We start from the raw sequence: 18,027 nt of genomic DNA, 5'->3' as shown, positions 1-18,027 counted from the left end.
TTATCTTTTTCACATCTTTTTGAAGCCAATTTGTAAGCTGAAACATGGCGCATTCATTCCTTTAATACAGGCGAATCTGAATAACGATCTCTTTTGAATGTTTTAAATAAATGGTATAATCTGTAAATGGAACTGTTTCGATGAAAAACGAATTGTGTGGACATTTTTGTAGCGCTTATTGTGTTCGCTCACAATAGCGTTCGAGTATTCCATGATTTGCTTGTTAAAATAGAGTTCTATTTCGTTTATATCATGCTATTAATATTATCATAATAGGATAATTGGAAACGTTCTATTTTTATTATGTTTAAGCTAGCATCTCTAGCATCTCATTGATAGATAATATCATAAAAATCAATTTGTCCTGGCAATAATTTACCTAAATTCCTGATTAAGAAAATATTTAGTTAAAGTTCAGGATTACATTTAAGTTTAATATAAATGTATGTTTGTTGAATTAGAAAACTTTATATCGAACAATAATGTAAAAAGTTTTAACAAATACAAATCGATTTAATTCAACCCGACCTCATTTACAAACAAAACGCGTGAAACGTCGAATGCCGAAATTGAAAACATTACGTATTCAATAAAACGAACCCAACATTTAAACTTTTGTAAGGGGATTATGTAAATAAATACACTATATGGGTATATTGTACCTACACATGAATCTTTAATTGAAGACTTTAGAGTTGTTAGGTAGTTTAGTTGATAATAAAGGTGTGAATATAGACATATCTATAAAGAGCGAATTTTCTAATGACCACGGCAAAGATATAAAATAGATTGTTTACTAATAGCTAGAGCCTGGAGCTTAAAATTGATGTCATCAGTCTATAAGCCTGTAACAGAGTAACAAACACAGGGATCAACCCTGCTTATAGCATTCTAGGGTAACCACTAAACCAAAGACAACAGAAATTGACACAAATTGATATTGATACAATGAACAAGAATATCAATTAACAACGGTTTTGTAAGCGAATGACTGATTTCAATAACGTAAGATTAATAATTTTAACAACAACGTTTATATACTTATATTGAAATATGAACATCATTTTCATGAATTCATATTAAAACATATCTATGAACAATCTTCTTTTCCATGTTTTTATATAACTTATAAGATACATAATGTTAATAATATTGTCTCGTGATAAATAATTAACTACATGTTATAAGAAATCCTACTAACAGTCATTGTTTGATATTTTCAAGATTAAATTATTTTCCAAGTTAGTCAAAGGCTATTGTTTCTGTTAAATGTGTATAAAACATTATTATCCAAGTGATTTACATTCTACTAAAAAGTTCTCACTTCGCTCTAACTCTATAGAAACAAGCCAACTGCTTATATTATATATTTTTTTTTTTTTAAATTCTTTTTTTTCCAAGGGACTTTGTCGCTTAGCGACCACGTCGTCCCGTATATTCCAATAACAAACAACACTTAAATCTAAAAAATTTAAATACAAGCTACAGTAAACAAAACAATCATTTTTGTAATCCAACATCGGTTAGTATGACCAGCACCCGCACCTCTGCCGACGAGGGAGAAGTGAGAATGCTGTTCACACAACCGACATTGTTAATACAGCGGAAGATATCATTTTGTTGTCTAAATTGCGCGTTCCGAACACACTCCATGAGAATATGCTGCACATCTTCTACAACACCACAATCATTGCACAACGGAGAATCGGCTTTCTGCATTAAATGTGCAAACTTATTCGATGGAATGTGTCCCGAACGTAATCTTAAAATAGTAGTCAACGTCTTCCTATCGCATACAATTTCATCAAGCCATGGGTAGCGAGGGACATGTGGTTGAATTGTTCTGTGCCAAATTCCTTTCTCCCGCGATCGTTCATCAAAATATTCTTGCCATTCGGATAAACATTTATCCTTCACGTATTTAAAATGATCCGAGTACAATGGAGTGACCTCCAAGGGTACCCCATCTATTGCTGCTTGTTTGGCTAATAAATCAACCTCATCGTTCTCTTTGAGCTGAATATGAGAAGGGATCCATTGTAAGATTATCTCTTTATTATTAGCTTTTAAGTTCAAAATTAACTCTAAAATTTTATAGGCAATCGGTACTCCTCTCACTTGAGAGGCACAGCGAGCCAAATGTTGCAATGAGCTTTTAGAGTCAGTTAAAATGACAAAATGTCCGAAATTTAAAGATTGAATATAAGCCAAAGCTTCCGCGATAGCAATCAATTCCATATGCATAATGGATATCTCCGAATCAATTTTGAACTTAAGGCTGCATCCAAGAAATGAATCCAACACGGCCGCACCACCACTACTTGCGCATTTAGAGCCATCAGTGTAAACTTTGTGATGTAATCCATATTTATGAAGGATGAATTGGGAACAAATAGACTCAAGAGTACGGTGATGGTAAGTGCGTTTGGCACGATCTACTGACGGGATGGTATCTGAAATAAAAGCCTGAATATTTATATTACTAACCCAAGTATCCATCGAGAACATCTCAAGTCGACCACAACTCTGTAATCTCAGTGAAGATAATCCGGCTTGTGATCGAACAAGAAGGGGAAGCTTTTTATTATTCCAATACCTTGATCGACTCAGTGAAAACAGTTCATTTAGCGCCGTAGTTGCTAAGTTATTTTTATATGACCTACACTTTAACCAAAACTTCCCCGCCAGATACCTTCTTCGAATAAACAGAGGCGGAAGACAAAGGTCATTCTCCATAACATGAATAGGGGTACTACGTATATAGCCACCTATTACACGCAAAGCCTGATTTTGAACTTTATCCAATTTGAGCAATGAACTTTTAGCTGCATTATCATATAAAAAACAAGCGAAATCTATTCGGCTACGAATGAGAGAAATATAAAGCCGTCTTATATGTTTTTGATGAATACCCCAACCGGGGCCAGCCAATACTTTTAGGATATTAATATGCCTAGATACTTTAACGACCAACTCCTCTATGTGCTTTTTCCATCTTAAAGAACAATCCAACCACATGCCCAAATATTTGACGTCATTCACGACAGGTAACAAATCATTATCAAAACTTAAATCTACTAACGTTCTATTAGTTCCCCTTTTGAAAACACACACCTTACTTTTAGAAGTTGAGATTGTAAGACCCAAACCATTTAAAAAATTAATAAAAATGTTTCCTGCTGATTGCACATCCTGTACAGCACGAAACAAATTTTTATTTGACGCAAATAAAACAAAATCAGCGGCATATTGAGACATTTTAACACTCTGAATATTTTTACAAATTTTATACGTGGCAACATTAAAAAGCAATGGTGATATTGGATCACCTTGAGCTAAGCCCCGTCCAGATGATCGCGTCACAACTCCAGCCTCAGTTTCAATCCTGAGACGCCTTTCACTTAAATACGACCAAAGATAATTACATATTTTTGACCCGGCTTCTACTTCGTCTAAAGTTTTTAACACAGCACTTATATCCAAGTTATCATAGGCACTTTTTATATCAAAGAAACAGGCTACAGTTGCAGCGCCTGTTGAAAAACTTGATTGAATATTAGACACAAGAAATGTAAGACTATCAAAACAACCGCGAGAGCGACGGAAACCAACAACACTATGGGAGAAAAGATCATTCGATTCAAAATGCCACTCTAGCCTTTTATTTAAAATTGAATGGAAAATTTTACAAATGCACGATAACAAAGCGATAGGACGAAATGTAGGCGGAGTATTGACTTCGCAGTTAGGTTTAGGAATAGGAATTATCTTAGCTGTTTGCCATTGGGAGGGCACAAAACCAACTAATAAAAATGAATTGTATCATCATCATCATTAACAGCCCATGTTCGTCCACTGCTGGACATAGGCCTCAGTCATGGCACGCCACTGCGCCCGGTCACTCGCTCGTTGTCGCCAGTTTGGCCCAGCAACCCTGCGGATGTCGTCACTCCACCTTGTAGCAGGGCGTCCTACGCTACGTTTGCCGAGCCGCGGTCTCCACTCTAGTACATGTGTGCCCCAGCGGTTGTCCGTTCTGCGGCACATATGACCGGCCCACTGCCACTTCAGCATGCTAATCCGTTGAGCTATGTCGGTAACTTTCGTTCTCTGGCGAATTACTTCGTTCCGGACTTGGTCCCTCAGAGAAATACCGAGCATAGCTCTCTCCATAGCACGCTGAGCGACTTTAAGTTGGTGGACCAGTCGTACTGTTAGTGTCCACGTCTCGGCTCCGTAGGTCATGACTGATAGGACGCACTGATTAAATACTTTTGTCTTGAGGCATTGTGGTAGTGACGACGCGAAGACTCGACGGAGATTTCCAAAAGCCGCCCAACCCAGCCGTATCCGCCTGTTGATCTCACCGTCGAAATTGTTCTTACCTAGTTGGAGCATTTGCCCTAGGTATACATACTCTTGAACAATTTCTAGGGAGACTCCATTTTTTATGATCGGCTCCGGTAAAACATGATTGTTGACCATGATCTTCGTTTTGTCTGAGTTCATGCGGAGACCGATGCGTAAGGAGGATTCGGCTAGTTCATTCAGCATCTGCTTGAGTTCCTGCAGCGATTTAGCCATAATGACTATGTCATCGGCAAATCGCAAGTGTGAGATGTACTGACCGTTGATATTGATGCCTCGTCCTTTCCAATCCAGTGTCCCAAACATATCCTCTAACGCGTTTGTGAACAATTTCGGCGAGATTACGTCGCCTTGTCTCACGCCTCGCCGTAGATGGATACGTTTGGTACGCTGGTTCTGGATTTGGACGGACATGGTTGCGGCATCGTACAGAGATCTCAGCACTTCGATATATCTGCAGTCTACCTGGCAGCGCTGCAAGGACTCCAGAACAGACCACGTCTCGATGCAGTCGAAAGCTTTCTCATAATCCACAAAAGCAATGCACAGGGGCTGATTGTATTCTTCTGTTTTCTGTACAATCTGCCTCACTGTGTAGATGTGGTCTATGGTACTGAATCCACTGCGAAACCCGGCCTGTTCCGGAGGTTGAAACTCATCAAATCTTCGTGCGAGACGGTTGGTGATGACCCTTGAGAACAATTTATAGGCGTGGCTCAAAAGTGATATGGGCCTGGAGTTCTTTAAGAGGGTTTTGTCTCCCTTTTTAAAGAACAGCACCACGACACTTTCGCTCCACGCCTTCGGAGTTCTCCCAGTGAAGAGGACAGAATTAAACAGGTCTCTTAGTTGTTTTAGGACAGGAGCTCCACCTGCCTTTACAAGCTCCGTAGTTACTCCGTCATCTCCAGGGGCTTTTCCGTTTTTAAGTTGCCTCAGGGCCAACTCCAATTCGTCTAGGCTGATTTCGGGAAGCTCATCGGTGTAATGGCGAGTTAAGGTAGCTCTGGGGTCTTTATTGGATGGTACTGGCTTAGGTTTGTGTGAAGTGTACAAGCGGCTGTAAAAGTCTTCAACCTCCGCGAGAATCTCCGGCCTCGATGTCAAGACGCTCCCCGTAGATGTTGTCAGCTTTGTCAGTGAAGATCTATCAAGGTTTTGCGCGAACACTTTCGATCCGCGATTTTGCTCAATTGCTTTTTCCACTGCAAGAGTATTATAGGATCTAAGGTCGCGCCGAACCATCGTGGATATCCTTTTGTTTAATAGCCTTTGTTGCAAAGCTGATTGTGGGTTATCGCGTCGCTCGTCCATCAAAGCCAGGGTCTCCCGCGAAAGTTTAGACTTTTTACCGGTGGATTTTATTTTGAACAACCCTTTACCTTCATCCCTGAGAATATCAATGACTTGTTGGAGTTTTTGATCAACGTCATTTGTGGGTTCTAAGGAGGCGTATCTATTATGTAATTTTAACTGAAAAGTTTCAGATTCAAGAACGGTTTGAAGTGAACTGGGCCGGAGTATTGACCTTATCAATCGGTTTCGTTCTAACTTGCAATTGATATTCAGAGTGCCTCTAAGATAACGGTGATCACTGCCCGTATTAAACCTTGTGATCACTGAGACATCTCTGAATATGCGTTTTTTGTCCGTAATGATAAAGTCAATCTCGTTACGGGTCCTACCATCGGGGCTTTGCCAGGTCCACTTCCTTTGGGGCTGTTTCTTGAAGAAAGAGTTCATCAAATACAGTCCCTCTTTTTCGAGGAAGTTGACCAGCATATGACCCCTCTGGTTCCTGACTCCAAAACCGTGCGGTCCTATCGCCGATTCGCTGCAACTTTGCGTTCCCACTTTAGCGTTGAAGTCCCCCATCACAACATTGTAGTGTGCCTTTTTGGTGTAATGTAAGGCTTTAGATATATCTTCATATATTTTTTCTACATCTTCGTCAGAGTGTGCCGAAGTTGGTGCGTAAACCTGGATCACCTTAAGGCTATACCTCTTAGAGATCTTAAGTATGAGGTACGCAACCCTGGGCGATACACTTGCGACTTCTACAATGTTGGAACAGACGACTTTGTTGACCAGAAACCCAACACCACCTTCAGAAAGGCGGTCTCCTTCTCTAAAGTACATGATATGTCCCGATTCAAGAGTTATGGTGTCCTCTCCCTCTCTTCGGACTTCGCATAACCCAAGAATATGCCACTTTATATTACTTAACTCCTCTTCGAGCTGCACAAGGTGTTCATCGAGCCGTAGCGTGCGTCCGTTATACGTTGCAAGGGTCAGTTGGATTTGGCGGCCTACCGTATCCCGGGGATTCTTCGCACCCCCTGTTCTACCGTTACCACGACCGCCGCCGTAGCCGGGAATAGTAGAACTACCGGGAACTGGGGGCCGTGGTTGGGAATAGCTTGCCATAATTGGTAAATGCCCATAGTCGCCACGCTGGGCATGCGGGTTGGCGACCGCAGTGCATAACATTTCGAAACAGCAATGCTGCTGCCCATTGCTGTCCTGTTAGATTTTGTTATGCTGATTTGGATGGTTATACCGCCATCAGTCGGTCGTCAGAGCCTCGTCCGTTGTTCAACAGGATGCACCGCGGGAAGGTGAGGTTGACTATTGGAGCACTGAGGTGTTGTTGTGCTCCCTTACATCCCATCAATTGTATAGTTGAAGTAATAATAGCTTCCCCACCAGCGGTAAGTGTCGTATCATTGAAAATGAAATGTCATCACACCCCGGAGCAGTATCCGATTTTTTAATAGAATTATCTAGTTCTTGAATAGTTATTGCTGATTCTAATTTAGTATTCCTGGACGAAAAGGTGGGTTGTGCAGGGCACACATACATAGGCGCTAGATTTACAAGTAAAGCCTCCGCCCTATCTTTGCTTACCATGTATCCAGTCGATCTAACATGATGCCCTTTAAGCCACTTCATTTTACGCCACATGTCCGAAGATGAGGTGGAGTGATCAATAGACGTACAAAAGCGCTGCCAAGATTTATTCTTTGCGACCCGAATAATTCTTTGAGCATTAGAAATCTTTTCTTTGAGTACGTCTAGATTTGCTGGAGAAGGACAGCTTCTAAAAATTGACAGAGCTAAACGACGTTCAGCAACCGCCTTTGAAACCTCTGCATTCCAGTAGGGTTTGGGTTTAAACTTATCACAAAAGAATTGGGGTATTTTCTTGTATGGAATTATTCTATCAGCAGCAGATACCAAAGTTTGTTCAAATAAATCATAAAAGTCTTGTAAATTTGAGGGAATGTTAAAATTATTAAATGATTGTTCTAAAAATAAAGTATAGGCATCCCAATCACAATTATTGAAATTTCTACGTTTAATAAACGATCTCCTATCATATGTGGACGATGACAGCTTTATAATTAAATGGTCACTTCCTAATGACTCGTTAGTGACTTTCCAAGAAAACAAAGTTGCCAAATCTGTAGAGACAAATGATATATCAGGAGTGGATTGTTGTAGAATACCATCAACGAGCCGCAATCTTGTGAAATTTCCATTGTTTAAGTAAATAAAGTTATTATCTATCGATGCGTTCAAAACCTGTGCCCCTCTTTGATCAGATTTATAAGACCAACCAACATGGTGTGCATTAAAATCACCCAGAATTAAAGTCTTACAACCGAAACCAGAAAACACATAATCCCAGTCATTTTGAGAAGTCGGGACAGTGGATGGGCAATAGACACTCAAAATATGCTCAATATGCCGACAATTAAGAATTTTGATATGCAACAATTCAATACCAACATTCGAACTTTGATGACTACTATAGGTACACTTAACAGACTTATGCGTGAGAATAGCTACTCCACCATAACCATCTATTCTATCGGAACGAAAAATGTTATAATCACTTATTCTCAAATCAGACTCACGCATAAGCCATGTCTCGCTTAACACGGCAACATGAATTTTTTCATGATTTAATAAAGATTCCAAACTAATGAGCTTAGGGCGTAAACTTTGGCAATTCCATTGTATAATATTAATAATGCTAACTCGATCGTCCTCAACCATTATTTTTTAATGACTCAAATAGATCTTCAATTGAAAAACTACTCACTACCTTAGATATAATCCACTGCGTGCACATTGTAACTATTTGATGAATTTTCTCGTCCAGTGATTGTTTACCAAATGCGACATTACACAACTTCGCCAAGAGGCGAAAGAAACTTAATCCCTCCACCAGTTCCTTTCGACCTTCCTCACTTAGTCTTGAAGGCTGTGGCTGTTGTTGTCTTTGAGGTGTGTGATCTTGGATGTCCATTTGTGCCGAAGATATATTCTCCATCGAGGGAAATGGCGTGTCTCGTCCAGACATGGCATTTTTCTGTCTCCTTTGCTTCCGGCGGATACCAATATTACCCGATGTAGCTGGCTGGGGGGTATCAAACAGATGAGACATTAGATGTTCATTTTTTTCTGCGACAACATCTTGATTCTCTATAGAGTCAGGTAAAATCAGGGGGGTAGGTTCCGGTAATTCTACAGGTATTGGGCTAGGAGGCACGTAAATAGTAAGCGCTTTTTTGTAGGTGCAGTTAAACTCTGACATTATCTCTCGTAATCTCCTTTCTTTTTTAAACACCGGGCAAATTTTTTGTAGTGCCATATGGTTACCAGAGCAGTTAACACAACAGAATGATGTAACTGTACAGTTTTCGTGGTTATTAGCACACTTGGGGCAAACAACTTTCTTAGAAGGACACACCAAACGCCTATGGCCAAACTTCCAACATCGAGAGCACTGCGTGACAGGAAAAACATAGGGATCCACATTGATACGTAAGCCATAAATAGATACATGACTGGGAAGAGCTGACCCTTTAAAACACAGTCGAATAGCTTCGCACTTCTCCCAAGAACCCACACCCTTGTCATTAAAATTTCTCTGATTTAATCTCTTTACAGAGATTAGTTCGATGTTGCTTGATATATTACGCAATAATTCCTCCTCAGAAACGTCCAATTCGATATTTTTTATTACTCCATACGACATCCCCACCTCAGATGACCTTTGACATTTCCATCCCAAATCTTCAAAAGCCTTGCACTCAACAAAACGCTTTGCAAATCTCTCCTCCTCGAATGTAATGCTCATTTTATATTGCAATAAATATTTAATACGAGATATACCGCCAATCTTATTTTCGCTGAATAAACGGGTTAATGTGAACTGTTTAGGTAACACAGAACTGCTTGTGACAATTATTTCAATTTTTTCCTCCATCTCGTTTCTACTGCCTGCACGCACAACTTTACGCTTTCTAGAAACAATATTCCAATCCTCCTCCGACGAATTCTCCTCCCGTATCCTCGACCTCTTCCTATTCACATCCTCCGTTCCCATATCTAATACATCACCGCTTTCAATAATACGTTCCTCAGATCCGCTTACATTATTCTCCGCAATATCAACTCCACCAATTTCGCCCGTATTGTCTAAGTCATACGGTTCGTTTTCCATAGTGCGCTGACTCGACCCGGCCGCGGGTCGAGCCGTGCAATGATAAGATAAGATAAGGTACGAAGATAAGACAAAGCTATTACAAACACAACCAATCAGAAGGAATGCGTATGCACAACTGTTATATTATAATACATTGTGGTAAAGTACTTATCTGTGCAAGTTCACTAATTTTTACTCAAAATTACAACCTGCTCCCGTACCATGATGTCTTAAAGCAGTATTATATCCAGTGTATAAAAATGACAGCGCTATATAGATCGTCTAGCGCCATCACTTCACACACTAGAAATAACATTACTACATGGTAAAACCCCCAGAATCATCCTTCTTCAAGCGAACATGCTTCCAAATAAACCAATGGTATAGGTACCAAGTTTCAAACGTATATTGATCAGATGTAAAGTTTAAAATTCATGAAAATACAAGCACGCAACCCGAGCTGTGCGGAATACCCGCAAAGTTATTCAAGTCGTATTCGAGTCACGGACTCAATTCCCGCGAACGAGTCATATTATAATGGGAGAGGAAAATATTGAAAACTGCACCACAATATTGGAATGTGTGAATTGTGGGAACAATGTTTGTGAATTTGTGCAATGTGAACGTTATTTTTGTAAAATGAGCTAAGTTTCCTGTTGTATTTCATTGCGGTTTGGGGAATGTCGTAAATGTAAAATGGTAGAAAATTATGGTAGAGGAATTATGAAAGCCTTACATAATATTGAATACATAATATATTTCTCTTATTACAACATCTTCATGTTTATTTTAAAGGAAGCGTAATTCCCGATGCTCACAAATTGCTTTACCCCATCGTAAACATTTATGCGAAGAGGAAAATAAATAATAACATTACGTTTATTTCCATAATACTTTACCGTTTAAGTCCTCGTCTCTTCGCCTCTCATCCACTTAGTTATATCTACATCTAAACTTTTTGCTTTTGAATCATCATAATTTACAGATTAAGTAATATTTACCATAATACGTAGTACCTACGTACTTAATATGTAGTTTCTCAAAACTCCGCCAAGGAACTTTATACTCAGATGCTCTTTTCAAATCATGGACAAATTGACTATTTAAGCCTAATTAAATTAGGTACAAAATATATAAAAATTATTACAAATTGGAATAATATCAAACTTGGTCCACTATATTCTTTCCCTCTTATCTCTACCGCTATCGCCTTCGCTTCGCTCGCGCGCACAGCCGCAAGTATTCCAAAGACAAGCGTTAGCAAACTTTAAGTAAATCGTGGAACTAGCAACTCTGAGCTCTTAAGAACGAGAATAAGTAGCTCCATGAATAATGATATCCTCACGCTGTGGCCGAACAACTTCTGGCTTACTTTGTACTTAGTGATAAAATACAGATGGAAATCTAAGTTATTTTTAGCTGATTTGCGACAAAAAGCATTTTTAATGGAGATATTTCTTGCGTGTCTTCTTTCTATTTCTTTATACAGCCAACAGCTTAAGTTATTTTCTATAATTACAAAGAAATATGTTTTATGCTGTCCAATTCACATTACCGACACGTCCAAAGTTTATTTCTGAAAGATTGATTGTTTATTAATAAAGCATAAAGTTCAACTGAAATAAACTCATTAAATTATTCAACTCGCCATTTAGAAGCGCTATTATATCGTCAATATACGTATAAATTTTTTAAACACACTCAGATCAGATTATGGATATAATATTATTTTTAATACGCTTATATTATAAGCTTTACCTGTAGATATATTTTTAAGCAAACGAGTCCCTTAGACACTTTTTTGACTCTCTTTAATCGGAAAAAATTTGTACACATATCATCAGTGGTAATACAATATATTCATGTTTTTTTTTTAGTTTTTAAACGTAATTTTTCATGATATAAAATAACTAAATTGTATGTTGTTAGGTGCAAGTTTGCGCGCGGCGGGCAAGTCGTGGCGCGCGGAGCATAAAGCGGCGCGCACACTGGGCATCATTGTCGGCGCTTTTCTGTTGTGCTGGCTGCCGTTCTTTCTGTGGTATGTATTAATGTTAAAATTAAATGACATTGTGACTGGAATTTTTCTTTCAATAAAATAAAGGCATAATATTCGGAAAAATAATTTTATTAAGTACTTAAATAATTAATTTAAAATATTTTAATTAAAATTCACGTTATGCAGGTACCAACACATATTATGTTATATTTATCGATTGGCTCATAAATATCATAAAATATTATGTTGCATAGACATACATTTCACAGTGCATGTAATTTAAAAATAAAAACTCTACATATTGACAAAATGTCATACATTTTCTCAATATTATGAACCTACATATAATTTAAGTGGGTAGTGTTAATTTTCGTTCATATGATACCTAATAATTTAAGTGGGTAGTGTTAATTTTCGTTCATATGATAATATATACACATACTGTGATAAACTTTTCCAAATGCAAGTCTTATTTTACTGTAAAAGAAATAAGTTTTAACTAACAGAATGAATAATTCAACAATTGTGTTCAGACACCATTGTAGTTGAGAAGTTGTGCAGTTGTTTAATTCAAGATACCACCCGAAAAGTTAGCAGAGAGATAATTAGATATTTCTTATAAAGTTCTGCTCGCTACCAGATTATAAGGTTTCTTTCAGTTTCAAGACTTTGTTTCTCGCAACTTCTCTAATAAGAAAAGCGCGGTTAATTAATCAATTTTAACACGTGTTGTTCTGAAACACGTCGAACACACATGATCAATTATATAAATTTATATTAAGATGTTAGCTGTTGTTATGTGTAGTAACGATAATTAATTTTAATATTGTTGCGATATAATTCAAAAAATGAATAATAAAAGACAGTAACATTGTTTTTGATAAAATATAGACGTTCCATCCATGTTCCATCGTTACAATATTGTATTCACTGAAAAATGTTTCATATTGGTTGAGATGGTTGTTAATCATCTCAATAGATGGTGCGCGGTGTGTCCCTTAGACACATAAAACTGAAAGAATAGAATAAATTCAATCGCTCTGGCGGGTCACGAGTAGCTGAATTGGTCAGGCGTCCGCCCCAGTTTGGCGCGAAAGGATGCGGGTTTGAGTCCCGCCTCGTGATCGAATTTTTTCTATTCTTTATTTTATAAAATTATGTTTAAAAATTATAACACTCTCTTCACAATGACACTCCAAAGTGATTCTCAAAGCCACTCTGTACAGGTACGTGACAACAAACGTGTGCGGCGAGCCGTGCGACACGCCGGACGTGGTCGTCGGCGTCCTGTTCTGGATCGGCTACTTCAACTCCGCCCTGAACCCTCTCATCTATGCCTACTTCAACCGCGACTTCCGAGACGCCTTCAAGAACACTCTCATGTGCGCCCTGCCCTGCTGCTTTCATTGTTGGAAAGACACGAGTAACGCGCACTTCGTCTGATCCTGCGATTTTTAGTCGCACACTTTTAACACCATTATGATGTTTGGTTAAGCTTTGTACTATGTTAAGTAAAGGACTGTGATTTTCATTTTTCATGTAAGCGTTAAGGTTTCCTAGTCTACAAGTTGTATAAGATATGGCAAGATTTGAATATCATTTATTTAATTATTATAAGCGAAACGTTTGTTGATCATATCAATTTTATTTCTACGTTTTAGTGTTCTTGTGTATTATATAGAATTAATTTGAGAATTTTATTTAGTGTAATTGGTAGGAGGATGTGTTCATTTTAGAAGGCTGATCGACCAGTGGTTTTATTTTATGGCTGAAACGACCTTCTGAATTGTTTTTACGTCGGAAACATCTTATATAGTCTGGGGTTTTCTCGTGGGAAAGATAATTTGTTAAATTTTTATTTATTACTGTACCTAAAGATACGGTTATAAACCAACTTGTATTATATTTGGCTACAAATTACGATTACTACACTAGACTGGAATATTAAGTTATCCTACATTTTGTTTTCTATATGGCCAATCCCAATATTGGCCTTAACGATCGAGTTTTGTGAAAATCGTTTCAGCCGTTTAGTATCGGATAGTTTTGCTATGACTTTTTTGATCGTTGTGAAACGTGATTTTGTTAAGTATTATTTGCTTGTGCGTAATTTTAGTGAACAGTAGTTGCTCAAATGTAAATGCAATAACTTACACTAAGTTAGTGTTATTATAAGTAATTATAATAAAAATTACTATTAATTGTGAAGTTAATGTATAGGTGTCACTAGTACGTGACAAGAAAGCTCTTATAAATGTTTTAAATGAGGATTTATAGCACTATATTCTGTGCTATATTCTTCTATTCTTTCGTTTTAAATAAAGTATTAATCTATTTGATAATTAGAAAACGTGAAAACGTTAGATAAAAGATGTAATTAAAAATTAATAAATGGAGCGAGTATAAATCTGTTGTATTAAAATTTAATCTGAACGGGTTAATAATATGATAGGATAATAGTTTCACCCTATAGATTTAGTTATTACATTAATATTGAAGCAATTAGTACAGCTTATGTGGATTATTTGTACAAGATGACGAGTATAATCCTCATAAATTTATTATGCTAAAGATGTAGTTTCTAGTTCTATTTTCTTGTAGAAAAAATCTAAGGTTCCTTCAAGGCGATACTTCCTGTTAGAACACTAACCTGCTTTAATTGGATCACACCGGAAAGGCTAATAGATATTATTTTCTAACAAAGGAAATAAGTTTTTAAACGTAGGAAAATTACATTTTCTGCTTCCTGTAATAATCGTATTTCTATTGACTACTTAAATCTCATACAACAGAAGACAAACATACTTAAAAGTAGGATAAGTATTATAAAAATTTGGTTTATTTAAAATTAATACTTAGTTCGTAAAACAGTAATGTTAACATCATATAACTTGCGTATAAAAGACGCGACCGTAAGAATTTTTATATGAAATTTTCCGCAAAAATATCATAACCAAAACTTGTCGTAAATTTTGTTGAGGAAAAATACGAGTGTACTATCTTTACATTTTTATTTTTATGCATCAGAATTATGTAGGTACAGATTAATCCGGTTTCTTTATTTTGAAGCCTACGTTATTCTTTCAGAATAAGTCATAATTTTGTTAATTGGTTTTAGATTTTCTGAACTATCTAGAAACTTTAACAATAAAACAAAATATACAATTGTTAAAGCATTTATCTAATTACAAACTGGTCTGTTAAGTTTTAGCTTTCTAACTTTTACTATCCTAACTTCTGTCTGATGATTATTGCTAAACTAAAATAATTATAGTCCCATAAATCAAAATTAGCTTTTCCTAAAAATTCAATACTAACATGCGTTTTAGCTTAACAGTCACGACTTCATAAAAATAAAATATTTTAGACCAAGGGGGTCATTATAAGGAAATATAATAACGGGAAATCACTGATGAGTTTTTTAATAACTCTACAATATATCTATAAAATATTGTTGTGTTGATGACATTCTAATGGGCTATAACAATTTTTCGTTCAAATCAACATAGGACAGCACAAGGACATTATTAAAATCCCTTTTACAAGCAAAGATATTTAGATAACAGTTGTGTGATAGTATTGACTTCTATTTTGAAATGATTCCTACTAGGTTCTTTGTCATCGATCTTTTCAGGAAATTGAAAAAGTTTTGGGATAAAAGCCATTATAACTATGATCAAAAAACCATAAATTTTTATCCAGTAGCTATGATCGCTCAAGTGCACAAAATTTACGATCAGCCTGTAATGGGAAAACGAAGTAATATTTCAATGAATCTCAACCCCTCCCGTTAGTTTATTTCGCTGGAACATGCAAGCTTGTTTGTGTAGACTTGAGGAATTATATCGTCTGCAATCTACTGTATTTATTATGGTAGGATGACGTCAATCAGTACTAAAACATTAAATAAAAATAAATCTTGTTATACCATCGCATATTTAAATATCGTATATATGTTCATTTGTAATTTTGGTGGAACTTCTTAAAAACTCTGTAAAAGAGTTTATCGGTTATTAATATCTACAATTCTACATACCTATTTGCAAAGCATTGGTAATACCACAGATATTATAATACTACACTAGTAGTTATACATAAAAAAATGAACTATTCATTAATCTACATAGCTGGAGCATTGTTCTCACCACTATGGCTAGGGAAACAATATCTTCTTTTTTTCACTTATAATTAAGAAAACAGCTTTTTATAATCATATATTGTTGATTAAATAAAGTATAAGAGAAAATCGAATTAAGTATTCGATACAATTTTCATTACTTACCCTCTAATTTATTTTTATCGCAAAGAACGCTTAGGAAAGATACATAATTTATAAGCATATATTATTCAAACGGGAAAAGCCAGGTGTGATCCAAGTTAGTTTAGCAAATTTACTTTAAACTTCAAGTATATAATAAAAACTTTATTAAATATCACTTATTTTAATGAATTTGTAAATATGTATTTTGTTCGCAAAAGGGGAAAACAAATACGTAAAAATTAAGTGTTATAAATTATTATTAGTTAACTAATTAGTAATTAGTATATAAGTAAGAGTAGTGATAAGATTATCTTATTTATCTTAAAGCATCACATGATCCATGGAATTACACAGTTAATTAAATATCAGTAAATAATATACAGAAAGAGAAATTATTCGGAAAAGATAGTTTGATTTTGAAAGAAAGTTTTTGAGTAAGCATTTAATTGCTCAGTGTAACAATTACCCCAAGGTTTATAATACTCATCGTTTCATACTAAATAAGCATATTATTTACTTATTTACGAGCAATTTGGTACAAATGGCTCGTTATAAGTATTTGATAGTTCACACATTACAGTGATTAAATATAATAATGCGGATAACAAGTGTCGAGTTTCGAATCATTAACAACGATATCCGTGCTTTAGTATTCATATGAAAGCTTCATCTGTAACAAATAAACGGTAAAACTGGTGTATCGATTCCCATAAGACATACCTTGTTATTTACGCATGAATTCTTTTGAAGAGACAAAACGACCTTTATTTTTCAAAGATTTAACACACATAGTCAAGGGTTTCATACTAAAATAAGCACCTTTCGTCTTATAAGGAACTAGCTTCCGCCCACGACTTTGTACGTGCATCCCCGTTTTTCCCCGTTCCCGCAAGAATTTCGAGAAATCCTTTCTTAGCGGATGCCTACGTCCTAAAATCTACCTGCATGCCAAATTTCAGTCCGATACGTCGAGTGGTTTGGGCTGTACGTTGATAGATCACTATATCAGTCACCTTTGAGTTTTAAATAATATATAGATGATCGAATGAATATACCCATTATCATAATCTAACTTTGTCACCGAAAATACACCTATCTACAATTATTAATGTATGTATACAAAATTGAAGTACAATCGAACTTCAGGAAATCATTCTAATTTATCTTTCAAGTATCTTCCCACACACGCATTTAAAATAACACGAAGTGAAACAAAAGCTTTTATAACTTGAAGGAAATTTCCCTTGAAACAGGGGAAAAAGTTTGTAGGCGCTTGTAGAATTCTAATAATATGTGAAAACCAGGTGAAGTCGGTGGTAAATAGTTAGTTTATAAAAGAATTATGAAACCTTACACTATAAATACAAATAACGAACTAATTGGCAGAATAGTTGTAATGAAATTGTTCTTGTAATTGAAAGTTTGCTATTGATTACCGCTATGTAAAACATTTTTATTGTTCTATAAGTTTTCTGTTGTTTGTAAAATGTAATCAACATGTAAGTTATTACAGAGTACGCATTAATCGTAAGCTGTTAATTATAATTTAACGCATATTGTGTAATTACCTTTATAGTATATTATAATATACTGTTTCACACTATCAGTAATGAGTAACGTAATAATAATGGGCTCATATTGCTGCTGTGCTCATTACTGCACACTGCGATACATTTCATTGGATCTGTATATGTTATGTATTTATTATAGGTATCTAATTAAATCAATTTAATTAAAACTATACACACAGACAGACAAGTTTTGAAAATACAAATGAAATTAATTTTATCCGTAACATGCATTTGACTCTACTAAGCTTTAGTTTGAAGTCGGATTTATTATATAAATGTTTGAGGAACTTTCTCGATTCATTGTTTTAATAGCTTATAGCTGATTAAAAGA

At 36.1% G+C, this 18,027-nt stretch overlaps 1 protein-coding gene across 1 annotated transcript in view; it reads left to right on the top strand.

The window, feature by feature from the left end:
- Positions 1-14,086, top strand: part of LOC123702960 (octopamine receptor beta-3R-like) — a 36,994-nt gene extending 22,908 nt beyond the window's left edge. Inside the window, exons 3-4 of the mRNA XM_045650824.1 lie at positions 11,795-11,906; positions 13,091-14,086. Of these exons, the coding sequence (XP_045506780.1) occupies positions 11,795-11,906; positions 13,091-13,307 (329 nt within the window). The 3' untranslated portion in view covers positions 13,308-14,086. The remainder of the gene's footprint in view (positions 1-11,794; positions 11,907-13,090) is intronic.
- The last annotated feature ends 3,941 nt before the right edge of the window (positions 14,087-18,027 follow it).

This window comes from Colias croceus, chromosome 24, assembly GCF_905220415.1.
Source record: "Colias croceus chromosome 24, ilColCroc2.1".
NCBI lineage: Eukaryota > Metazoa > Arthropoda > Insecta > Lepidoptera > Pieridae > Colias > Colias croceus.
Note: the sequence above shows the minus strand (reverse complement) of the source record. Positions and strands in the feature narration are given on the sequence as shown.